This window comes from Castanea sativa, chromosome 2 (assembly GCF_040712315.1).
Source record: "Castanea sativa cultivar Marrone di Chiusa Pesio chromosome 2, ASM4071231v1".
NCBI classification, from domain to species: Eukaryota; Viridiplantae; Streptophyta; class Magnoliopsida; order Fagales; family Fagaceae; genus Castanea; species Castanea sativa.
In genome coordinates this window covers 668,636-695,233 of record NC_134014.1, presented here as the reverse complement: position 1 = coordinate 695,233, position 26,598 = coordinate 668,636, and the positions used below count along the sequence as shown (strand labels likewise).

Below are 26,598 nucleotides of genomic sequence, written 5' to 3'. Positions count from 1 at the left end.
CTGATTTGTGTGCTATTTTGAGTTATTAAACACATAGGACATAGTTATGTTGTTGATGTTAGTTTGAGTTATTAAACATATAGGATATAGTTTGACGCAAGTATTTGAAGGTACTAAAATAGTTTTTCCTTACAATTTTCATAATATTAGTTACACCAATTTTCTCGTTACATTACTATTACATATATGATTTTGAAAATTACTATTGGATATTACATAAAAATATTAATTCATGACAATATGAAATCGTTCAACACAATTACAGTTTGTTACGTTCAATATTTTCATATACAAAATATCTGAATAAAAACGGTATAAAAATATATGCTCATTAGTTTAGTAAAAAAAAAAAGCAAAAATCTAAATAATTTAGTTTGTATGGAACACTAATAAAACCAAAATTCAATTTTGATTCTAATTGAATTTTTTATAAACTTTAATATATATATATATATATATATATATATATATATATATATATATATATATTACATAGTGATGGTGTATTACATAAATGACTTATAAATTTGAATTGTTTTTAATTATATTATTAGGTTTTTTATGGTTTATTTATATTGAACTCTTCGTTTTCTACACTAAATTAACTTATTTAGCATAAAAATTTTAAAATTTAGATTAGATGGGACATGTGGCACAAAATTAAACTCTAATTGAAATCCAATTTTTACATTGAATTAACTCAATTGACACAAAAATTTAAAATTTAGATTAGATGAGACACGTAGCACAAAATTAGACTCTAATTGAATTTTAATTTAAAATCTAATTGGATTTTCTCCCTACTTTACTTATTATTATTATATATAGATTAGATTATGAGAATTCAGTGAGGGAGAGTAGTGTTCTTTTGACCCTAGTTGGTTGGTAGTTAAGTTGTTTGTATATTAATATATATTGTCACGCCCCAACTCTTCACTGGCATGATGATATTGTATACTTTGTTCACAAAGACCTCCGGGTTTTGTTTCTCCCTTGTGATACCAAGCCTCAAGGGAAAAAGCCTCATGCCAATTAGAGTTCAAAGCCCCTCCATATAAGGCTTAGGACCTCCCTCTGCCTAGGCAATGTGATCAAGATTTGGTTCTCCCTCTACCTAGGCAATGTGCCTTTAAAAAAGTTGTTCCTAAAAAATAAAAATAAAAATAAGTTTAAAACTTGTAGTATATGTATCATCTTAAAAACTAGAACAATCAAAGAACCAAAAATAGGTCAAATTTTCGGTTTTTATTGGTGAACCGGAAGTTCTTACCGTTCAATCACTTATTTTCTCAATTTTAACTAAATTGGTTCTAGATCCAGTTCTCGGTTGAACCGGCCGATCTGGTTTGATTTTTTTAGAACATTGAGCACGCGTAGCATGATTCTTGATTTTAATCATTGATTGATTCAACTTGTGAGTGTGAAGTCAAATTGGGTGACCAAGGACTTTCGTCTATTATGCCTTTAAATTTTGCTTTTAGATATTGGGCAAAATAATTTTCCTTTTAGAAATTATGGAAGATTCGCACCCAAAAAGAAAAAGGTATCACATTAGACAAAATATATACGTCTTACTAATAAAGTTAAATTTGGACCCAAATCACTCTTTTCAAGTTTGATATCTTTTTGAAATTTGGTTCTGTTGGACTTATTGGGTGCGGTTCTACACTCATCCAATAGCCTATTATAAAATATTAATAATGTTGAACCTATCATACTAAAACTAGCCTCATCTTGCGGATGAGTCTTCTCTTTTCTTTTTTTTTCTAAACTTTGTGTCATAATTTTTCATTATCCCAATTTTTGGATTATGACACTAACCTCCTAAAGAAAGAGTTTTAGAGTGCACGTGAAGGCGTGCAATGAGACTAGTTCTTATATATTATTGTGTAACTCCCAAATGCTTTCATGAAAATTCTGGTAGATTTTTTGTTCATTCTAAAAAAGATAGAGAAGCTTAATAGATAAGGATAGTGAGATTGGGTGTTTATATTTATTGCATAGCAATGAGAAAAGGTTTTGTGTCTCCTACCCATAGGTAACATAAGGCTCCACTGCTTTTCAATTATAAATTCATTTGCTATAACAAAGACACCATTGAATATTTTCCTCAATGTCAAGTTGTATTAGAGATTCCTAGTCCTTGGATGCATTTCCTTCTTATTGGGAAACAAACAGAGACATCAGAGTGGGGGGAAAATTTAACAGTAGATAAAATGAAGAAAATAGTCACAAATGCTGGTAACTCACCCATTTATGCGGAGGACAAAAAGAATTTTGGAATCATTGTCAAATCTGTTCTTTTCCTCTTGGGGCCTATTTCAATTTTATGAGGCCTAGTTCCTAACCAAAAAGAAAGAAAGGATTATTTGAATTTTATTTTAATAAAGCAAACAAACTATGTGCGTAACCATCAATGCTTTTGTATTAGAAAAAAAATTCAGGAAATTTGAGAGAGAGAGAGAGAGTACCTTTGCTTTTGCATTTTCTTATTGGAGATGAAATTTTTGCCATTCGGCACTTCTATTAGAGATTGATAAAATAAAAAGAGTTTAGCTTATTTTCAGTACTTTTTTAAAAAGAAATCTCATTTTGTTTTAATGAGGGATTACCACATCATCTATTAACTAAATAAAATGTGGGGATTTAAACTCACTATCACTTGTCATTGTATATTTAAAATAAAAAAAAACATGTCCAATTAAAAAAGTACTGGAGGTTGTTAAAAATATGAAATAATTGTTGTAATCCCTTTAATTAGGTAGTTAGCTAGTTGGTTGAGATGAGAATTAGGATGAGTTAGTTAGGATTTGGGCATATGTAACTGATTTAACAAATTGTTTAATTCATAGAGCACGTGTTGAATTAACTAGCCAATTATCTTAAGCCATGTGAGCCAATGACATTAGAGCTAATCTCCTATATATACATGATTGTAATTCAACATTAGAGATCAATTGAAGAATAAACCAATTTTTTGGTGCATTAGTACATATCTCTCTCTCTCTCTCTCTCTCTCTCTCTCTTAATATCTCTATTTCTCTATGAAGGGTGACTACCTCGAATTAAGTCAATTTCTCTATAATTCACATTAACCTCCCTACAATTCACACTCATCACCATTAGAACCTTTAGGTTCCTAAAATTTGGTATCAAAGCCGTTGATCTTGAGACGAGTGAATGTGACTGAAGAGAACTCTAGAAAAAATATGACAAATGGCAAGGTGTTTTCAAGGAGAGGAAAATGTTAGAAATACGAAATAATTGTTGTAATCCCTTTAGTTAGGTAGTTAGCTAGTAGATTGAGATTATGATTAGGATGAGTTAGTTAGGATTTTAGTACAGGTAACTCATTTAACACATGTCTTAATTTAACACATGTTAAATTAATTAACCAATTATCTTGAGTCATATGAGCCAATGACATTAGGGCTAGTCTCCTGAAAATATATGATTGCAATTCAACATTAGAGATCAATTGAAGAATAAACCACTTTTTTAGTGCATTAATACATCTCTCTCACTCTCTCTCTTTTTATATTTTTGTGGAGGGTGATTACCTCAAATTAAATCAATTTATTTACAATTCCCATCAAACCTCCTACAATTCATACCCATTTCCATTAGAAACCTCTAAGTTTTTAACAGAGGTAAGCCAAACCCAAATAAAGATACCTAGTATGTTCCTAATTTTAAGGAATAAGAATAAGGAATGAGTGTTTTAAATTTAGTACTATCTTTTCTTTTAATTAAAAAAAAAAGCATTGTGAGTAAAAGAGTATTATGGGAGATAGTTAGGAAAAACTGATTATTTAAAATTTAGGATTTTCAAATTGAAAAAAAAAACATAAGAGAGAGAGAATGAGAGGGAAAAAAATTATTTTATATTTTTTAATTGTGTCAATTTAGTTCCTCACTTTTCAGTGTTGTGTCAACTTAGTCTCTGTCATTAGCCCTGTATCAATTGACCTTAATTACTAGAACATTAATGCCTAAAATTAGTGAAAAAAAAATTAATAGAATTAAAACTTATGGATGGTGTTCGCTTATAATAATTATGCTCTTTATCATCATATCAAGACACCAATCGATTTTTGGTGTGTAAGCAGAGATTGAACCTGAGATCTCTTATTCAACTATGGTGTTCGCTTATAATAATTGTGCTATTTATCATCATATTAAGACACTAATGAGTTTTGGGTGTGTAAATAGAGATTGAACCTGAGATCTCTTATTCAACTATAAGAGAATTTACCAATTAAGCTAATTAAAACTCAAAAAACTAGCTAAATTTTGAATCATATTTATCAATTCTACATCTTTAATTTAGTTTATTATATTATTTTCTCAACAAAAAATCTATACTAAAGTGTTTTTTTATACAAAAATTTAAGACGTTTTTATCAATTAATTAGTGAAGTGTGAACTATATTTTAATTATGTATAATCATTACATTTCAAAAAAAAAAAAAAAAATTCAAGGGTTCCAAACTATTGGACACAAAAATCAGCAGATTGTCCAGTGGCAAAGAAGAAACCTTAACATCCTTGTTCTCCAAATTAAAAATAAAATAGAGCTTTTGTTTTTATAAAAGAAAGCTCTTGACTAAGGACAAAGTTTAATTAGCTACAAAATTAGTTGTAGCAAGGGCTATAAACTTAATTAATATCTTTTTTATTGGTGGTGAATTTTGACAAATCCACCATTAGATTACATCTTCTTCTTATATCCTTCATACATGCAAAATTTCAAGAAAATTAAAGATCAATAGCTGTGTTATCAATAAATATTTTAAATTACAAGTTTTTGTAATTCAAAATTATGCACAAAATATAAACTTATAAATCATAAAGTAAATAATATCCGATTAACACAAAATTTAATATGCATGTGTATTAAGAGCATGCAAATCAATGGTTAGATTTTCAAAATATGTTGTAATATTTATTTTATTGAGTAAGTTTGTAGCCTTAGGCTACAACTAATTTTGTAGCTAAATTTTGTTCCTTGACTAATACATACATATTTTTAAAATGTTTTTTTTTAAATGAGGTACACATAGTGGGTTTACATTTCACTTGTCAATTAGTGGGTTAGATGAAAACTTAATTGTCCACGCTTCCAAAATTGTGACTTTTAGCTTACCTAATAGGTAAGCAACAATGTTAGCACTAATCATAGATTTACAATACACAACCTTAACAATCACCAAGCATTAGTCCTAAATTTTTAAGGGTCAATTATAAATCCTCATTAGATTAGTCAAAGTCAATCACATGTATTTTTTCCAACATTTATCTTATTCAAGTCACATTTTGTGTTAGTTTCTTATTTTCATGTCATTTTTTACACTTCTATGAATGTTATTTTTGTCTCTCTTTTTTTGTTGTTGATAATTTGATAATTATAATAGAGGAGAAGATTTAAAGTTTAATTTTGAAATTAGAAACATTACGAATTGACCAAAACATTACGAATTGAAGATTTAAAGTTTCATTTTTTACATAGCATCAGATTTCAATGGTCTCACTTGAGGCTCTCTAATTAGTTAAGCCTAGTTTGGATACAGATTATTGTTGCCACGTTTTGCAAATTCTGCGTTTTGTAGTTTTTTTTTTTTTTTTCAACGTGCATGAACAGTAATCGGTACTGTTCATGCAAGTTATTTCACTATGCAGGAGACCAATTTCACTGTTCAGGTTCTGTAGTTGTACTGTTCATATACTGTTCGTGAGACCCACAAGCACTTTATTCAGAAAAAAATATTAAAAATAGGTCTCACAGCACTATTCACATATTTAAAAATTATTTTGCTACAGTATTTTCAGTTTTCAATTTTTAATTTTCAGCAATAAATTTTATCCAAACGGACCCTAATATGTTAAACGTTGAGTGAGGCTCACGTCTTCTTTATGAACTTGTTCACTGGAACTGGAAGTGGGCCTAATAAAAATGGAGCTCAACTCCATGACATAATGGCACAATATTATAATACAAGTTGATGTGTGATCTATATATATATATATATAATATTATGATGCTAAGATATTTATGTCGACAACCTTCCTTACTTCATACCTTCCATGCGCACCCACCATATAAAAGTCATTTAAGGTGCAACTCTACAAAGCTCCAATATTATGTGATTTTGGAGAAATTATAAGGTTTTCATGGTAGACAAGTGATGTAGTCCACCATTCTACTAAAAGATTCTTATTTGTTTAAAGTTGTTGAGTCAAAAAAAAAATTAACAAAAAATGATTACTAACTTACAATTTTAAACAAATAGAAGTTTTCTAGTGAACAAGTGTCGTGGTCTACCATAAGAACTATATAATTTCTCGTTATTGTGCTTTAACACATGGCAATTTTCTATGGTTCGAATCTTGTGTAATAGTTAGAAACATTGCAATATATAACTACCATTTTATTTTCAGAGATTTAAAGTTTCAATGTAAAAAAGTAAAACGGTAAAAGTTTTAGAAGTTAAAAAAAATTATCTAAATATTAGAATTAAAAGTGAACTTTTCAAGTTTCACTCTCAAACTCAAAAAGGTGGTAATTGTGGTAAAGTATAGTGAAATAACTATTGTAACAAATCTCAATCCAATATACTAATTATTTAGGGATACAAAAATTTGTATCCTCTTTTTTTTCATTATTATTAAGGCATAAGTTTATGATTAAAGCAATATTATTATTCATCAACCCACTATTAAACTTTGACTAAAAATTTAATTGAAAGAAAATCCTAAAATATTATATTGTTTAGGATTGGCTAATAACTGCCATCATCAACCCACAATTGACATAAATTATATATATTAATACATGCACATCAACCCACCGATTGAGACATTGTAGTATTTTCAATTCAAATATCTAGGGTTCAAATCTCTCTAGCTCCCTTATTGTAACTATCATATTATTATTAAAAAAGAAAAGAAAAAGAAAAGGGGATTAACTAATAGCTAGTTAGGCCAGGTTTGTAAAAATCTTATTTAATTTATTTGACTTATATAAAAATATTATATTTAAGTATAATTTATTTTTATCCACAATTTTTTTTCACTAAATAATCCAATGAAACTAAACTCATCATCCAAATACACTCTAAGATCTTAAATATTAGAAATATTAGTAACCTTGAAATAATCCAATGATGCTGAGATCCTCCAAAGGTTAGAGATTTCAATCAATAGTTTCTATGGTAGTTGATGTTTTAATATTTTATTGATTCAATACTTTCATTGGATTTTTAGATAAATTAAATTATTTTTTTCTTTTGCTATATATATATATATATATATATATATATTCAAGTGGATACTCAATCAAAATTTGTTTTTAATTGCACTTTAATTTTATGTCAAGGGCTATTTCAATTAGATTTTACGTGCTCAAATTTTTTTGCTATGTATTATGCTAATCAAAACTTAATTACTTTAGCACTTTATATTTCAAAATTATTTAATATTACTTCTAATCTATTTGAAACTAATCACGATGTTCTTATCAAAACTTATTATCAATTCAAGGATAAACTTAATCAATAAATTTTATACTCAATTTTAGCAAGTTCTAAAAAATTAACTATTCCTTTTTAACATATTGCCATAATAAGTCATCGTAATAATTTATTTGAGAAAAAATAATAAATTCATTGAAGTAAAAACTAAGTGTGATATATAAATATAAATATATATATATATATATATATATATATGTGTGTGTGTGTGTGTGTGTGTGTGTGTGTGTGTGTGTGTGTATTACTTAATGTTTCTAATTCCCGGACTAAGATATTTCTTGATTACTCAAGCTGAAGTTATGAGACTGGCTTGTGAAATTACAACAAGGACTTCAATTTGAACCAAATAATGACAAATCCTTACAACCCGACAAACACTTTGCTGAGAAAAAGAAATCTCAATTCGAACTTGAGCAAACTGAATTAGCCAAGGGAGCTCTGATGGTTAAGAAAGTAAACTATAATAGGAGAAGAAAATTGAAAATCGTAGTCTTAAAATGCGAGGTTGCATACCTTATTCGCACATAATGGAGTAATTTTTGAGCATATATGATGTGCTTTATTTGGTGGGAAATTGTCTTAAAATTAGATAGTTGACCTATTTTTTGAGATTCTTAATATTGGTTTGGATGAACTTGTGTTCATCTCAAACTAGAAGGTACAATTTTGAAAAATATCATCTTTCGAAAGGCTCTCACACAATAAACAAATATGTGATGTTTAGGATACTATAACTTTTATCACACAAGGTGATCTTAGAGGGCAGATATATCACAAATCATAAAAATGCTCTCAAATATTCATATATCAAGTTACTGAATTAACACCAATCATATTTATTATCGGGTCTAAATATTTTGTTAAAAAAATTTGCAATATATTTTTTTAAAACAAAATAAATGGGTGAAAATAAACTTTCTTCCAAATACACACTTATTACGTGCGACGAGTCGACGACACTCTTTGTCCTTGAGGTACTGTGCAACCTTTTTGTCCTTGTGGTTGGACACTTGGACTAAATAAATGTGAGAGTCACTGCCCAAATGGCTTTCCCAAAGGAGAAAGAAATGAGGTATCGGGGAGGGCTAAAAATGTCTCGATGCCTATTTCGGTTTTCTATGCATCGCCTTCTCATCTAATCTTAGCCTCCATAAGCTATTCCTTACCCTTCTTCTTTCCAGGCTTTGTTCTACAAGGTCAGTTCATATTTATTGCTTCTCCTTCATATGTCGTTTGATATGGTACTATATATTCTGATGCCTCCTTATATATAAATCATATCTTTCTTTTTTCTGCTGTTACTATCATTCGCAACCTTCATTCCAAGAACCCCATTTGGTAGAAACACAATTTTATGATCTATAAATAGCTTACCTTGAGAAGTTGAAGTTCAACTGCATTGTTCTTGTTCCACCTGCATATATAGTGATTAGGCACCAAAAATCAAATCAAACCAAACCCAGATCATAGTTTATCCTCGTTGTGGGTATTTAAATCATGAATCCTCAGGGCCGAGTGAAGGTAGCGTTTAGAGGAGCAAGCTCGTCTTTTTCAGGCACGCCGTCCTCATCTATGGTTCAGCCTCCTCAACCGCTGGAGGGAATTCATGAAACCGGCCCTCCTCCTTTTCTTACCAAAACCTATGATATCGTTGAGGACTCGACCACAAATCATGTTGTTTCATGGAGTAGAGGGAACAACAGCTTTGTTGTGTGGGATCCTCAGGCATTTGCCATGATTCTTCTTCCCAGATACTTCAAGCACAACAATTTCTCAAGCTTTGTCAGGCAGCTCAACACTTATGTAAGAATTTTTTTTTTTTTTTACCAAGAATGAATGATAAAGTTATCTTTTTTGAGGAGTGTTACAATAATTTTACTTTTTCATTTATCTTCACAAACAACTAGAAGTATTATTATCATTCATTCTAGTTGTTTGATTGTGATAGATTTGAATCATTTGATTGGTCTCTCCTTTTTCTCTTTGTTTAATGGGTTACTTATTTTGGATATTTTGGTTGTTTAATGACTTTAAAAAGCAAAGTATTATTAAGCTGATTTAGCATATGGTCATTGCGGCCTCATAGAAGTTGTTAAAAACTTAGATGTTTCAGTCTTATTATGTGTAACTCTTGAAGGCTGTTAGATTTAGTACAACTCGCCATTGAATGTTACAATGAGCTTCTCTATGAATGTGACCATGAAGAAGGACTTTGATTTATGTAGGGCTTTAGGAAGGTTGATCCAGATAGATGGGAGTTTGCTAATGAAGGGTTTCTTAGAGGACAAAAGCATCTTTTAAAGAATATTAGGAGAAGGAAGACAATTCAACTTCAGGCTTCGCAGCAGGCTCTGGACTCTTGTGTTGAAGTCGGAAGGTTTGGATTAGATGGAGAAGTTGATCGGTTGAAGCGTGATAAGCATGTTCTAATGGTGGAACTGGTGAAGCTTAGACAGCAACAACAAAATACTAGAGCTTACATCCAATCAATGGAGGATAGACTTAGAAAGACAGAAGGGAAACAGCAACAGATGATGAATTTCTTGGCAAGAGCAATGCAGAATCCCAACTTTTTACAAGAATTAGTTCAGCAGAAGGAAAGAAGAAAGGAACTCCAAGAAGCAATAACGAAGAAGAGAAGGCGACCTATTGATCAAGGGCCTAGTGACCTTGAAATTGGCGTTTTAGGCCAAGGTGGAGAAGGAAACTTTGTTAAGGTTGAGCCTCATGATTTTGGTGATATGTCTGAATTTGAAGCTTCAGAGCTGGACAGACTTGCTATGGACATGCATGGACTAAGTGGAAGCCAAAACAACCCAGAGGAAGAACATATAGAGAAAGGAGTGGAACATGAAAGTAGAGATATGATTAAGGACCTTGATGAGGGGTTTTGGGAAAGTTTGTTCAACGAGGGTATTGAAGAAGAAATTGGTTTAATGGGTATTGATCAAGAAGATGATGAAGATGTAGATGTGTTGGCTGAGCATATGGGATACTTGGCATCTAGTCCTAAATAGTATAAGATATCTCATATATCAGATATATGCATTCTTCCTTTACAATATTTGAGTCTATACATTTGTAGAGTCACACTTTGAAAGGGAGAATGCATATATATCTTATGCATGAGATAACTATTTTCTAATTACTAAATAGAATAGGGTATCTCATATATTGAATATATGCATTCTTCCTCTCACAATGTGTGAGTTTCATATAATTGCAGAGTCACACACTTTGAGAAGGAAAGTGCATATATCTTATGTACGAGATAACTATTACCTACCAATAATTGTGCTATTTTTATTTGTTGCTCCAAGTCCAACGAGCTAGATGTCGTAGGACTCCTCCCTAGCTATCTAATCTCACTCTTGTTTGCTGTTTATTTAGGTCTTGATTGCAAAATCCATGATAAATTCGATATGGAACATCATTCATTTACAGTTTGTAGAATGTTCTCCAATGAGTAATTAAGCAGAAACAATGTCATTCAACCATTGCTTGTTTTATGGAATTGTCCACAATTTTATATCATTTAGGTTCCTTTGACCATCATGTCTATTTGTCTCCTTAATTTCTCTCCTTTTTTTGTAAAATAATTATATGTTTTTGCTGGTGGTGATTAGTATGTTCGAATTGCTTGCTATCTTGATTTGTCATTTTTTTCTCAATAAATAGATTAATTACTTGATTACATATGATATGACACTCAAATAACAGATTATAATTACTTCTATGCAAGCGATTTGTTAAGAGTATTACCCTTACTTTTTTTGGTATTACCTGTATTACAAGTGTACAGTACTTATTACCATTACAGGTATTATTCGTGCTTTCTATTTATATTATCTATATAAATATTTTTTTTTTTTTTTGAGAAAAATATTATCTATATATATGGGACAAAAGATTTCTATTTCTATTTATATTAATATTACATTTGTAACTTCCTAAAGCTTCACTATGTATGCTTCGTCTTCTTTCCTATATATAAGCCTTTAGTATGTATGTTGCAAAAACATAAGTAAATGTTAAAGACGCAGTCATTTATGCTTTATACATCACTTGGATATAAGCCACCATAATCAAACTATATTAATCTTTAATCTTTAATGTGTTTCCTTTTCACTCCTTTTTTTTCTTTTTCTTTTTTTTTTTTTTTTTTTTTTTTTTTTTTGTCTTTTTTTTTTTTTTTAACTTTGTTATGGTGCAATCCCATGATTTGATATCATGGAAAAACTATACTATTAATTATTAATTACTACTCCAAAAAGTTTATTCCCTTAGAAATTTAATTTAAAAATTATTCTAAAATTATCTATCTATTTTTTTTTTTTATTATATTAAATTTTCAATGAGCATACTGTAAACTTATAGAAATGAGTATTTAAATATGTAGTCATTTGAACTTTGCATGCAATAAATATAATGTTATAATAGAGTAGGATATTATTATTTAAGGTATATTCTCATAAATAAGTAACTATGATTTTGTAGAATACAATGAAGTACCATAATTTGTATTACTACAATGGACTATCGTAATTTGTATTACAATATTATTTTAGAGTTACTTTATTAAACCTATTGTATTTTTATATATATCATATATTGAGTTACTCATAAGACACAATTTGTTATAATAACGATATAGTCATCAAAGCTATGATAGTTGGTTGCTAAGCCAAATCATGTTAATTCTTATTTCCCTTGACCTCGTCTTTTTTTTTTAATCAAAATCCCAACAACAATTTTAATATGATATTAAAATCAAAATCATTGCTCTTCATCATTTTTTTTTTTTTTGAGAAGCCATCCCAGAAAGCAGGGGGAGGAAATATATTAAGGGAGATCAGAATGGTACACAGATACAATATCAGCGGTAAGTCCCATTGCTCTTCATCAACCTTCACTTTTTGTCACTTTTGCTGCCAACATCAAAGCCCACACCCAAGCTCTAGGTCCATGAAAATCCCATCTAAATCTAGACTTTTCGGATTTGTATTTGTGCATCCTCTTAGAATTGTCGTTTAGGAGTTGTATATGCCTGTCAGCATTGTCTCAATCCCAATTATGTGATTCATTGTGGTTACATACATCGTTTCTTGCTCTGAAAACACCTGACATGTGTCTCAAATGCACATAGAGCCCTCGCATGTCTAATAGCAGGAAATCAACCTCTATGAAATAGGGTTAAAGCTACGTATGAACTACTTCTCTTAAAAAACACACAACTTTAAAAAATAATCAAATACTACATCAACTTGACGAGATCTTTATGAGGATGAAAGTAGATGAGTACGCAGCTAGAGTTGTCAACTTGAGGAGGGTTGGCTTGAAACCCATAGGCGCTTAGACGACACGTTTCACATCATGCGGAACATTTTGTCTCAGCTGACGGTGTTGTCGGTAATATTTTACTTTCTTTTTTTGCACTTTACGCTCTTCTAATAAATTCTTTCTTTTTTTTTGCTAATCACTTTTCTGATAATCAGTTTCCCGAAGGTTGTGGATTATGGATTGGTGGGGTCTCGATCAGCAAAATGATTAAAAGCAAATTTTCAATTAGTTGCGTTTCAAAACCACGTTGAATAGAAGTCGGTAGAAGTGTTCAGGTGTGTGTTTATTATGTAATATAAAATCATTATTCTCGTGAGCTGTGTAGGATTATTAATTTTGTGTTTATCAACCTTCACAATCTAGGACATTCCGGGGGTCACAATAGACTCAAAAAGTGTTAATTAACAGCGTCAATTTCTATTTTGATAAGACCAATGACCAGCCAATGACAAATTAGGGTTACAACTTACAGCGAGGGAGAGAGAGACCCTAATTCCAGTGTGAACATGTAAATTTATCCCCACTTGAGTCTATCAATCTGAATATTTTATACGTTTGTACAACAGCTGAGTTTTGCAAATTCTACGAATAACCACTCCATCTTAATCTCTTTCAAGCATTTATTATTTTTGGCCTCTAAAGATATTAATTAAGCCATGAACTAATGGTTTTTTTTTTTTTTTAAATGGTCCAGCACTCTTTGTATCATTTGTTTGCGGTTGGGACCAACGACACGGCATAACACAAATGGAGCATATTATTGTGCTTAAAGAAGGTTTGGTAATCTTTTTCATCTTTTTATGGGCAAAAGAGAAAAGCTGGTATAATAGCTTCCTTTAAGTCGCATAGATTTTCATGGTGCTACTGTCAGTGCAGCGACCCTGCCTGAAAGGCTGAAATTGAGTTAAATATAGAATGCTGCAATGTCTGCTCATCAGCTGAAGCGATAAGGTTGCACATGCTGTGCTTGAGCATTGTGTAATAAAGAGCTGCCAGAGTTTTTCTTTCCATTGCGTAAAAAAAAATTTATAAAAAAAAAAAAAAAAAAAAAAAAAACCTTGTACAAGAGCCAGTAACTTAAAACTTTTATTAAGTTAATCTTACAAACTCTTTTTTTTGTTTTTTTGCTGGGTAGTTAGTCTTACAATCTAACCAAAGAAGAAGTTAGGCTTACAAACTAATCTGAGAGAGAGAGAGACATTTTAATTCCCTTAAACTCTTCTCTTTGTATAATAAAAAGAATAAAAAAAAGAATGTTATAGTTATTATCAATTTTACTATATATATATATAAAACTTATAAACATAATAATGAATGTGGTAATTAGTGCAACATACAACAACAACAAGGTCTTCTTACAAAATTTAGGGTCGGCTATAGATTTTCGATAAATTACATTAATGTCAACATAATAAATATAATTTTTTAAATACTTTCACATGTGTTTAAAAGTTGAAACTTTATAAGACTAATATAACAAAATTTATAATATTTTTAATATCACTAAAAAAATTAATTAAAAAAACTTATTATTTAATTTATTTTCAGTATAACATCAGTCACATCTATTATAATGTCAACATGCAACCTTTTTATATTAAAATATTTGATAATATAACTTAAGCATTATCTTGTATAAATAGTTGTAATGTAAATTTAACAGTGAAACGTGTAACTCATTACAACACATACAACAAAATTCTTATCTCTACGAGTTTTGACACATTTTTCCTTACAATAATACAAAGAAAAAATTTCATCCAATAACTACTAAATTATTTTTTTTATTGGTAAGCTACACACACCTAGTAAAATTTGAATTCAAAACTTCATCCTCTACCTAGAACTTATCATCGAAGTATCAATTGAACTAGAACTCATTGGCAAGTACCAAATAATTTGAGCTTTGGCCACAATATATCCAGGTATTACTAGCAGTAAAAGCAGCCAAGTAAAAAAAAAGAAAAAAAAGAACATAGTTTACCCTTCTAGATGCTGATAAATTAAACAAGATTTTTTGTTGTTTAGTTAGAAGAATATTGGATATACCTATACTCTATAAATATAATAAAAAATAAAAAAGGAGAGTTTGAGTGGTATTGTTTTGCACATGGATGACGGTTTTGTTGAGTCATGCTGGTTTTGTTACTTAGTCAATACCTCTGACGGTTTTTTTAAATATTTTATGGATGAGTTCGGTGATATTGGGAGAGGAGGGAGATAGTGCAAAAAAATGGGTGATTGGACGTTATTTGATAGGACTGTAATTACTTTATTACCCCTACATATATGTATAGTAGAAAGCATTGTGAGGTTTTTTGGTCTTTTGACAAGTAAATAGTTTTGTCACTTCTCAAGGGTTAAAACGGCTAGCCCAGCAACAAGCAGTGCAGATTCTTTGGAACTAAGAAAAACATCAACTCTCAAAAAAAAAAAAAAAAAAAAATCAACATTTGATTGAGATTACTTAATTGCCCCTATCTTCATTTGTGAGCTAAATAAAAATTGGCCATTTTTAGTCATTTTCTTGTCAAGTTTATAGTGCTGGCTGCCAAGTACTTTGACGTTTTCATCCTTTAAAACTTTAAGAGGACGTTTGGATTGCGCGTTTGCGCGTCCACGTTCACGTCTAGTCTTTTTTTTTTTTAAGCACGTTTGTCACTGTTCATTGGCCATGAACAGTGATTTTAGGCATGAACAGTACTTTTTACATATTTAAAAATTATTTTGCTACAGTATTTTCAGTTTTCAGTTTTCAGTAATAAGTTCTATCCAAACAGACTCTAAATAAGAATAGTGAGATAGCCTAGATAGTTTCGTCATTTTAAGTCTACCTTTCTTGTCTATCTCTTTGCTTGACCAGTTTGACACCCAACTACTTCACTGATAGACACAAATTGGGTAAGGGAGAGAAATAGTGAGTCTGAGAGACAAGAAAAAAGAATATATATATATATATATATATATATATATATATATATATATATATATAAATAGGGTCAGCCATGATCTATAAGTCAACTGCTTCCATCACAACAGAGAGAAATAGAAGAACAAGAAAAGAAAAAAAGGTTGGAGAGAAAACGAGATGGAGATTTTGTTTTGGTTTAGCTCATTAATTTTTTTTTTTTATGAAATTATATTTATCTCATTTAGATGTAGCTTCCGCATATGGATTCATCTCGCATGTAAATTTGATAATATATCTTAATATTTTGAAACATTTAATAGTATAATTTCTAAGCAATTCAATAATTAAATAATTGTAAATAAATTCTATTTATAACCCTAATTGTAATCTTTTTACTTGCTAACACGTGCTCTTGCACGTGTTTCAAAACTAGTTATAGAACAAGAGGCTGAGCTTGAATAGTTTCAAATTTTCAAATATTGCACATAAAATTGTCTCAATATCTATGTATGTTATTTTATCTGGGTGCTAGGTTGTCTTTTATTATATTTATTAGGTAATATGAATTGGTTTTTTTACTTGAAATGATATTTTTGATAATTCTATAGTTAAGAGTGGAGATTTGAACTCTAGACATTTCCGTTAAAAACATTAGAAGTTGCCAATTGAGTTACAAGACTCTTGACTTTTTACTTAAAATAATATTGGACATAAAACTGTCTCAAAACTGTCTCATTTATACCTCCCAGCAAAGTAAGCAAATGATTTTTTTTTTTTTTTTTTTTTTTTTTTGAGGAACAAGTAGGCAAATGATTTAAATGTAGCGAATGGGCTGCTTGCATTAACATATGAACCTTTTGAAGCGCAGCTGGACTAGGAAGACAAATTAGGATGAGCCCAATTGAATCATATGAACCCATGTTTAGATGTAAGACAGGCCCAACCATTTAATCAGCTGCAAGTCCAAGCTCAACAAAGTGAGTTGTAAACGTAATGGATATCAATAAGTTTATTCACTGTATAAAATTTCACAATTCGTTGAAGTGACTGACAGCAACAAGTAATGCATTCATGTAAAAATTGTTATGAATCACTTCAACCAGTTTTGAAATTGAATTTTAAATAAGGTTTGTTACTAGATTTATTGAATTGGCATCAGCAAATATTATAGTTACAAATTAGAAAATTAACAACATTATTTACATTTGTCACTTTGGAATGTAAGTCAAATTACTTTTATGGTATAAACTGTTAAATTATCGATTGTCCCAAAAGCTTAAACTGTTAGAAAATGGTAAGTTTAATCACTTAACCATAATTCTAACACTCTCCCTCACTTGTGGGCCTAAACTTTCCCTTAGTAAGTGGGGGCCCAACAAGTGGGAATTTAACATTTTAAATGGGAGGTAGAGTGAAGACAGGGATCGAACTCAGGATTTCCTGTTCTGATACCATGTTAAATTACCAATTGTTTCAAAAGTTTAAACTGTTAGGAAATGGTAAGTTTAATCACTTAACCATAATTCTAACATAAACAACACTAAAGTAGAACTCTTCTGCTCAGTCATTTCTTCTTTCATAATCTTCTGCACTATTCATTTATAAGCTTGTTAAATTTTCTTTCCGGCAACAGGGACTTAATTGTATCATTATATTTAGTTATTGGAGCAGTATTTATTTTCGGTTTATTTATCTTGAAGATCAGGGCAACAATTCAAGATCATTGATTAACCAAATGAATGTATACAATATTTTCTTAAGAATATTAAATCCTTGCAATGTTTACTTGAGAATATTAAATTCGTTCAAAGTTTTATAATTTTCAAAGGCCCATTAGCATTGCAACAAAGACCAGGAGTTGAATTTTGTCTCCATCTCATCATCTGAGTTAAGAACTTTGAGTCTGAGGGAGAATAATCTGAGTTATGGCTCAACTTTTGTAACCTTTCACCATCTTTCTCCATCCAAAAACCCAATATACCAAATCAATTTGGCCAAAACAGTTGAAAAACTCAGCTGTAAGCTTAAAAATAATGTCTTATTGGTGAGTAAGTTTGGGAGTAACGGTGGGGTTGGAAAACGATATGAATTTTTGTTCTTTATATGTATATAGTCCAACCTTTAATCAAAGAGGTTGAATAATTTAAAATGTTCCTTATTAAATCAGCATATTCTTCATTTTCCCCTGGATTATGTACATTGATATATTCAAACAATGTCAGTTAAATTAGCATTATTCAAATTGTTTTTTTAAAAAAAGAATTGAGATGGTTGGTAGTGAGCTTTCCAAAGTCCAAGAGCCCATAAAAAGGGCTAAAATAGGACCCAGCATTAGATCAGCCTCAAAGTCTTATCTTTATCCACCGACAGCCCAACTCCTATCTCAATCCACTAGGAAAGGCTACTCTGTCCCGCGAAGTATCCAAAACTTTTGAATCTCTCTGCTTTGCCCTTTGTCAAGCTTTCTTCACCATTCATAGACACCATGAATTTGGTTTTTTTTATATATATAATTTTAATTTGTGGCATTTTGTGTCTTTTGCTCTCTTTTTTTTTTTTTTTTTTTTTGGCTGAAGGGAGTGGATCAAAGAATGCCACTTTGTGCTCTTCGATGCCCTTGATATAAAAAAATAAAAAAAAAAAAAAAAATCATTTATTTGGGTAAGAGCATAGCATAATAATCTAGGTCAAGTAACCTTAAAATATCATAAGTCAATGGTGATGAAATCCATGGTGGACAATTGGACATTAATTTCATAGGTAGAGCTTTCTGTCTCTCCAAAAAAAAAAAAAAATCATATGTAGGATTACAAAATTAACAAAAAAAAAAGTACAAAGTTTGATAAAACTCATAAAACCATTTGATAGTCGAATAGATTATTGTATAAGAACATTAAGATTAAGAATACAACAAAAGGCACGCCTATGTAGAAGTTAATTTATCTCTTTTTTGTTATTTTTTATGGGCTCTTTGTTGCTTTTTTTTTAATAGACTAGAATCCCTTATAACTTGATTTAATTGGTTTTGATTAGGGTACTTTAATTAGTTTCTCAATTCATTGGCAACATATTATTATTATATGAGAACTTCTAAAATCATCACCTGTAAGAAGGGAAAATGTTATCTACACAATAATTTTATATAAAGTTTCATGCATATAATTAATATTATATGTCCTTTTTAAAATAAAAAAAAAATTCTATAAGTTTTATAATTATTATGATATAATTATAAAGAATATATCTTAGTAACTAAGCAAATAGAACGCACAAAACGTGTGATATCCGTGTAAACAAAGAGTTGTAATTAGGAAGATAATCTATAATCAATTAGTTTTTCTTTTTTTGAGAAACATTAATGACATAGAAAATTACTTATAGAATCTTACCCAAAAAAATTGCTTATAGAAATTCTTTTGCTACAGCTTTACGCTCTCTTTTATTGGTGAGTTAGAAAGTCTACACGCGGCCGCTTATTTACAAAGCAAATAATAGTTGTAAATGTGACAACAAAACTAGGATTCCTTTACTAGCTAGTTGAAAGTTGATAGTACTTAGAAATTCTATTCTCTCTTTAGCAAATTCTAATTCTTATTGATGATTGCAATATTTTATTTTTAACAGTTTTACCGTAACAAGATCAAACATGCTTTAAGAGAAGTCAACATGTGCGATGATGCATATGAGTGCAGAAGGTAACTTGTAGAAAACCAACATTAATGGTAAAAATAAGGTGTGAACAAACTCTAAAGATTTTGTTGTCTAGTCTTATTTTCTTGTTGTAGTTCAATCTTTTGTCGACTTTGATGTATGATGTATTAGAAGGTGTTAACCAGAACTGTTTCTGTTCTTTCAACTTCTTAATTTTATTAATTTCATTTTATTTTACCAAACAAAAATAATCCCAATAATTTGCTTGATTTAAACATATGAAAAATAGTAAAATAACAAATTAGAGGTTTTAATGCAACATATATAGAAAGTAGAGCTGTAAATAGATTTTGCCACAAAGAGATTTTACTAAAAAGTTTTTTTAAGTTTGGCAAGTTATTGTAATAAAATATTTCGAAGTTGTTACATCCAATTAATTAGTAATGAAATTAATAAAGAGCTTTTAGATGTGAAAAAGGAAAAAATATGACATAATAAAAGTGCTTTGTATTTTTATATATGATTATGATTAATTTAATTAATGATCAATGTTTATTTAATAATTATTGTCTATAGTTAATATTAGTCTATATAATCATTGTTGTCGTTGTTATTGTTAATATTATCATTATTATTAGGTTTTCATTTTTTTTTATTTTGAGAATTAGGTTTTCATCCTTGAAATTGATGGACATCAAGTGTTATTTTAAAAAACAAGTATCAGTATTTGTGAACAAAAAGAGATTTATAATCCATTTAAGAAGGAAAAAGGAGTGGAAATGAAAAAAATGTTTAAAGGTATTCAATCTCTTATTTGTAAATTTAAATTGGAGCGACTAATATTATCACAAAAAAAGCTATATATATATATATATATATATATATATATATATATGAGGGAATGACATGAGTAGTAGGAAACTCTTATAATTTTATATATATATATATATATGAGGGAATGACATGAGTAGTAGGAAACTCTTATAATTCTTATTCCTACCTTTCCCTATAAATTATATCACTCAATAGTATAAGGAATTAGACCGGATGAAATGTTTTGCAATTTTTCTCACTTATTTTTTTGTCTCATTTTACTCATTTCACATTTAGGCTCTCCCTCTCTCTCTAATCAGTTTCTTGTTGTGGCTTAGCACTCTTATTTGTCTTTGGCTTTGCCCACTTATGTAATTTTATGTATTTATTTATTCTTTTTTTTAACATATGTATTTATTTATTCTGATACTCACAAACAAAACCTTAAAACCCCTAAACCATGAGCAAAACAGGTCAACAAACGTACAAAGACGACTTTTCATCATTCACAATGGCATGGTCAGGCATGATGGCCGTGCCATTGGTTTTTAATGCCTATTTTTGTTTTTGTTTTTAACTTTCTTTTCTATTGGCTGGAGGTGGTTGGTCAAATTCTCATGGAGTGACATTTTATTTTTGATTTCTTTCCTCGAATATATATATATATATATATATATATATATATATATATATATATATATTTATTTGAGGGAATATTTGAAGCAGAATAGATATTACAAATAATATATATATATATATATTTTTTTTTTCCACTCGACATTTTGGAGTGATATTATGACATTACAAATTATATAATATAAATATTACAAATTGATATGTTAACTTGTTAAACAAAGCAAAAATATAACTAACAAATTATTTATTAAGTATATTTTTTATTGTGCATATTTTAAAATTTATTGACATGTTAATTAGTTTTTTTTTTTTTTGGAGGGGGATATTGACATGTTAGTTTGTAAAGTTAACAATGTTTTAAAATTTTTTGGGGGCATAACCATAGTTTTAAAAACCGGACCGGACCGGCCGGTCCGACCGGTTCAACCGGGAACCGGCCTCAAATTCGGTCCGGTTATGATATAAAACCGGAAATAATATAAAAAACGGTGAACAGTTCTGACCGGCCGGTTCAACCTAAAAAACCAGAAAATCGGCCGGTCGAACCGAAAATCGGTCATTTGGCAAAACTGTGCCGTTTTGCCCTAAAAAATTAAACCTAATCCTAAGTTCCTAACCTATCAGATTCAGCTCTCTGCCTCTCTCACTTCTCCTCAGTCCTCATGCCTCCAGCCTCCTCATTCCTCAAGCTCTCAGCCAGTCAGCCTCTCACAGTCACGCTCTCCCTCACGCCTTCACCGCTCAGCCCCTCGCCCCTCACTCAGCCCCTCGCCCCAGCCCCTCATGCGCGCCCCAGCCCCTTGCGCGCACGCGCACGCCCCAGCCCCTCGCCCTCTTTCAGCCCCTCGCCCCTTCGCGCGCGCCCCAGCCCCAGCCCCTTGCGACCCTCGCGCACGCCCCAGCCCCTCGCGCGCTCAAGCCCCAGCCTCAGCCCCTCGCCACACCCACGATCACTCTCTCTGCCTCCACATATAGTTAAAAATGGGTATGGTAACTATGGTTCAATTTCATTTTTGCCTTTGTTTTTTCATTTCAATTTCCCTTTCTTTCTTTTCATTTTTCTTTTCTTTTTTCACTTAAATTTCTCATTTCCATGCTTCAATTCTTGTTTGCAGGAGAAATTTATGGTTGTGATCATGGACTCTGAAGTCTGAAGTGTTGTTTGCTGGGTTTTTTTCAATTCTTGTTTGCTGGGTTTTTCTTTCCTCTGAAGTGTTGCTCTCTGTTTCTCTGCTTGGGTTCATCAAGTAACATTCTTTCCTTTTGATTTTGATTTTGCTTTTGATCATGTTGTGGATTCTCTATATGGTGTGGATTTGTTGTGGATTTGATTTACAGAGATTATTGTTTGTGAAATATTTTTTATAGAGAATTATACGTGTATGTCACTATGTTGATTGTTGTGTTGATGAATTTATTTGTTGGTAAAATAGTTGCTGCAAGTCTGAAATTGTTGAGTGAAATGGAGTCTGCCTCTGTACCATCTAATGAACATGCTTTTACAACCGGGTCGAATGCTAATTCTTCATCTGTGAGAGCGAAATGTGATCCTGCATGGGATCATGTGACTGAAGAGTTGAAAGACGGAAAAAGTAGCTATAGATGTATACATTGTGGGAAAAGTTATAAAGGAGGGGCATCAATAGGATGAAAAGACATCTAGCTGGAATTAAAGGTGATGTGGCTGCATGTATGGGTGTACCTTATGATGTTAGGTTTCAAATGGTTGAGAATTTGAAGGAAATTGCTAAATCTAAAGAACAAACAAAAAAGGATCAAGAAGCATCTAATTATTCGCCATTAGAGGACTCACCAAAATTTGAAGATGTCCAAGAAATTACTCCTAGAGGTAGGGGGTTAGGTAGGGGAAATAGAAGTGGTGGTCCTAGTAATTTTCCATTAAGATCTAATCTTGGCAAAGGTTGGTGACATTGGTAATTACTTCGCTCCTAGAACAACACCGGGAGCTTAACCTTCTATTAAAAGTGTTCTTGTTGGCAAAGAAAAGAAATTGAGGGTTGATATGGCTGTAGCAAGATGGATGTATGATGCTTGCATTCCAATTAATGCTGTGAATTCTAGTTATTATCAACCTATGCTCAATGCTGTAGCTTATTATGGTCCTGGATATAGAGGCCCAAATTATCATGCCCTTCGAGTGCCTTTGTTGAGAGAAGCAAAAAGAGAAGTCCAATTGATTATTGATTCTTATCATTCATATTGGGCTGACACTGGTTGTACAATAATGGCTAATGGGTGGACTGATACTAGGCATAGAACATTGATTAATTTCCTTGTTTATTGTCCTAAAGGAATTGTTTTTATACGTTCGGTTGATGCTTCTGACTTGGTTAAGGATGCTATTAATTTGAGTAACTTGTTTGATGAAATTGTTAATTGGGTTGGTCCTGCAAATATAGTACATTTGGTTACTGACAATGCTGCAAATTATGTAGCTGCTGGAAGAATTTTGTGTGGAAAATATAGGAACATTAGTTGGTCACCTTGTGCAGCACATTGCCTAAACTTAATTTTTAAGGAGATTGGGAAGATGAATCATGTAGCTAAACTTGCAAAGCGTGCATCCAAGATCACAGTGTTCATCTATAATCATGTGGCTTTGCAAGCTTGGTTGAGGACTAGAAAAAATTGGACGGAAATTGTGCGTCCAGGGCCAACTAGGTTTGCTACTACTTTCATTGCCTTAGGGAGTCTTAAGGAACATAAGCAAGACTTACAAGCATTGGTGACTGGCAAGTTTTATGTTGAATCAAGATATGCAAAAGATAAGAAAGCAAAGGCAGTGGTGAAAATCATTCTTGATAATCAATTTTGGAATGATTGTCATGTAATTGTGCATATTATGTCACCATTGATTCGTTTATTACGCATTGTTGATTCTGATGAAAAACCAGCTATGAGTTATGTATATGATGGCATGTATAGAGTAATTGATGGAATCAAAAAAATTTTAAGGATAAGAAGAGACTATGGGAGCCTTATGTTAATATTATCAAGGATCGTTGGGATAATCAATTCTATAGAGATATTTATGCTGCTGCTTATTGATTGAATCCTGCATTTCAATATGACTCATCTACTCTTAATAAGAGGCTAGAGACACAATCTGCAATGATAGATGTTATTGAATCAAAAGTTTCAGTTGGCTGATTGAAGTTGGTGGAGGAATTAAGGCTATTTCGAGAGCGTGAACAAACTTTTGGAACCCAACTTGCTCAAGAATCAGCCAAGACATCTCAGCCAGGTAAGATATTATTTACTTTAGTTAATTATGTTTTAAAGATTATAGCTCTTTTTTATATTTTTGGGATAAGTATGTTTATTGATTCATTGTATCTTTGTTTGTGTTGTATATGGAACTTAGATGAGTGGTGGAAGTTGTTTGGATCTTGTGCTCCAACCTTACAAAAGTTTGCAATTCGGATCCTTAGCCAAACAGCTGCCTCTTTGAGATGTGAGCGGAATTGAAGTGTTTTTGAACAAATACATAGCAAAAGAAGAAATAGATTAGAGCATCAACGACTTAATAATCTTATGTATGTTCATTATAACTGTCGATTGAAAGAAAGGTATGTATTATATAATCTCTTTTAATTAACGTTGTCGTGGGGAAATATGAGTGATTCACTAATTTGGTCGAGTGGGTTCTTTGTGATTGTGAAATATAAGTTATTTGGTTATCAATTATTCATTATGTTCATTTTGTGATATAAAGTTAAAAGGAAGAAGTTCAATTTTGATCCTATTGATTATGCAAGTATCGATAAAACTGAATTTTGGGTAGTGAAAAATGAGGAACCTCCATTTCTGGATCATGAGGAGATAGAGAATGCATTATATGAAGAGGGAGCTCATCCAATCGAAGAAGGGTCTTCTAGTCATGTACAAAGAGGTTAGCTTATAACAATTCTTTGCGTAATTGCATATTTTAATTAGACTATTTATGATTTATGATAAATGATTATTAGAATCGTTATTTCATTTATTGTTCTTTGGTTTTGGAATTTGTATAGATATGGATAATGAAGTGATTGAGGATGATGATGACATCAATTTGGAATCATTTGGTGATGAAGATGATGCTCCTCCCGGATTTAGAGATAAAAATCATCCTATTCCTATTGAAGATGAAGAAAATGAGGATGAGGATGATGATAATGATGCTAGTGGTGGAGCATTTGGTTTACATGATGATATTGATTTCAATTTTCTTCATAACAAATGATGCTTGACTTTTCAAACTTATTAGTTGTTTGTTTGAAACTTTAAAACTTATTTGCTATTTGGATGTAATGAACTTATTTGTTATTTGCCATTTGGATGTAAATATAATGACTAAGAAACTTATTTATTTGGTTTTGTTGATAGTTTATTATGTTAAGCATGATTTTTTTGTAATGTTTTATGTTAAATTCTTTAAAAAATGTTATATACTTCTTTAAAAAATTTATTAATTATTTATATAATTTAAATAAATAATAATTAAATTATTTATGACGTCACCGGTTCGACCTTAAAATCGGTAATTAGCTGCTTTTCCGGTTCGTTCACCGTACCGGTTTTTAAAACCATGGGCATAACTAACATGTTAATTAGTTTTTAAAGTCACTTTAACATTTACCTTTTAAAATTGTTTAATAAGCTAATAACGTCATTGGCTGATGAGCTATAATTTATTAAACAGGGCATGCTTGATTGAAACTCATACTTTTGTTATTGCTCAAGCGCACTTAATGTTTTAATAAATTTAAAAATGTTTAGTGTATGTACCATGTATTCTTGAGTTTTTCTCCTCCTAGCAAATTCAATTCCTCCTTTCTGTTTGCCTCAATATTTGAGAAGTAAAAGTTTTATGTTCAATTTTTAAAAATATATGATTACTTATTAAAAATATTCAAACAAATTCACCTTCAAAATGAGACCTTTACTATAAAAGAGAATGAATTATACATTAAGTTCATCTTGGATAATTGCATATTTCTCATAACTAAAATATATATATATATATATAACTATATATTTTTTTCAAAAAAAAGTATATAATTATATCAAATATATAAATTAAGGAACACACACTCCTTTTTTCTTATATGATAGTATAATAGTTTTTTTTTTTTTTTACTACTTTCCCCTACCATTTTTTTTCCTAAATAACATTTTCATTCTAATTATAAAAGTCATTTGCACCAAAGTTTCATAGTGTCTATACATTGAATACCTTGATTCAAATTTTCCTAATTTAATTTTGTTTTAAAGATTTGCATTGTTCCTTCCCATACTAGTTCATTTACTTACAAATTTCTTCAACATTACACATGCGAAAAAAGCTTTAATAAAACAAATTAAAATTATACTAAGATATGCTTATCATTCTTATCAATAAAATATTCATAACCACCTCAAATCTTATATTGACCATTTAACACTGTTACTAAAACCAAAATATGACTCAATATAGAGTAAATAGAAATCAATGTAACTATTAGGATTGTCCAAACACTTGCAAAATGTGACCCACAAGCTTGATCGAAGCTAACTCAATGACTTATAACTGATTTCTATGTGTATTGAGGGCAATGATGAGTGAAACTCTTTGAAGCACAATTATTTTAGGTCGAGTGATAGATTTATTGACATGAAAATCTAATTCCTCAATTGTTTTGACTGAAAAGTTGAAGTGACTCCAAGATTCGACGA

General features: G+C 30.6%; 2 protein-coding genes and 1 long non-coding RNA gene across 3 annotated transcripts; all 3 read left to right on the top strand.

Annotated features, from left to right (window-relative positions):
• The first annotated feature begins 8,582 nt into the window (after positions 1–8,582).
• LOC142625689 (heat stress transcription factor A-6b-like) lies at positions 8,583–10,893 on the top strand. The gene is made up of 2 exons (XM_075799371.1): positions 8,583–9,332; positions 9,755–10,893. Exons 1-2 carry the CDS (start codon positions 9,027–9,029, stop codon positions 10,544–10,546), a joined length of 1,098 nt encoding a protein of 365 aa, XP_075655486.1. The 5' UTR covers positions 8,583–9,026; the 3' UTR covers positions 10,547–10,893.
• Positions 10,894–12,304: 1,411 nt separating this feature from the next.
• Positions 12,305–13,897, top strand: LOC142623262 (uncharacterized). The gene is made up of 3 exons (XR_012842089.1): positions 12,305–12,938; positions 13,025–13,144; positions 13,564–13,897. It is a non-coding gene; the product is annotated as an uncharacterized LOC142623262 (long non-coding RNA).
• Positions 13,898–22,270: 8,373 nt separating this feature from the next.
• Positions 22,271–25,596, top strand: LOC142624250 (uncharacterized). The gene is made up of 8 exons (XM_075797780.1): positions 22,271–22,472; positions 22,556–22,801; positions 22,884–23,827; positions 24,058–24,145; positions 24,266–24,355; positions 24,617–24,793; positions 24,978–25,082; positions 25,586–25,596. The coding sequence occupies exons 1-8, from the start codon at positions 22,271–22,273 to the stop codon at positions 25,594–25,596; spliced, it is 1,863 nt and encodes a 620-aa protein (XP_075653895.1).
• The last annotated feature ends 1,002 nt before the right edge of the window (positions 25,597–26,598 follow it).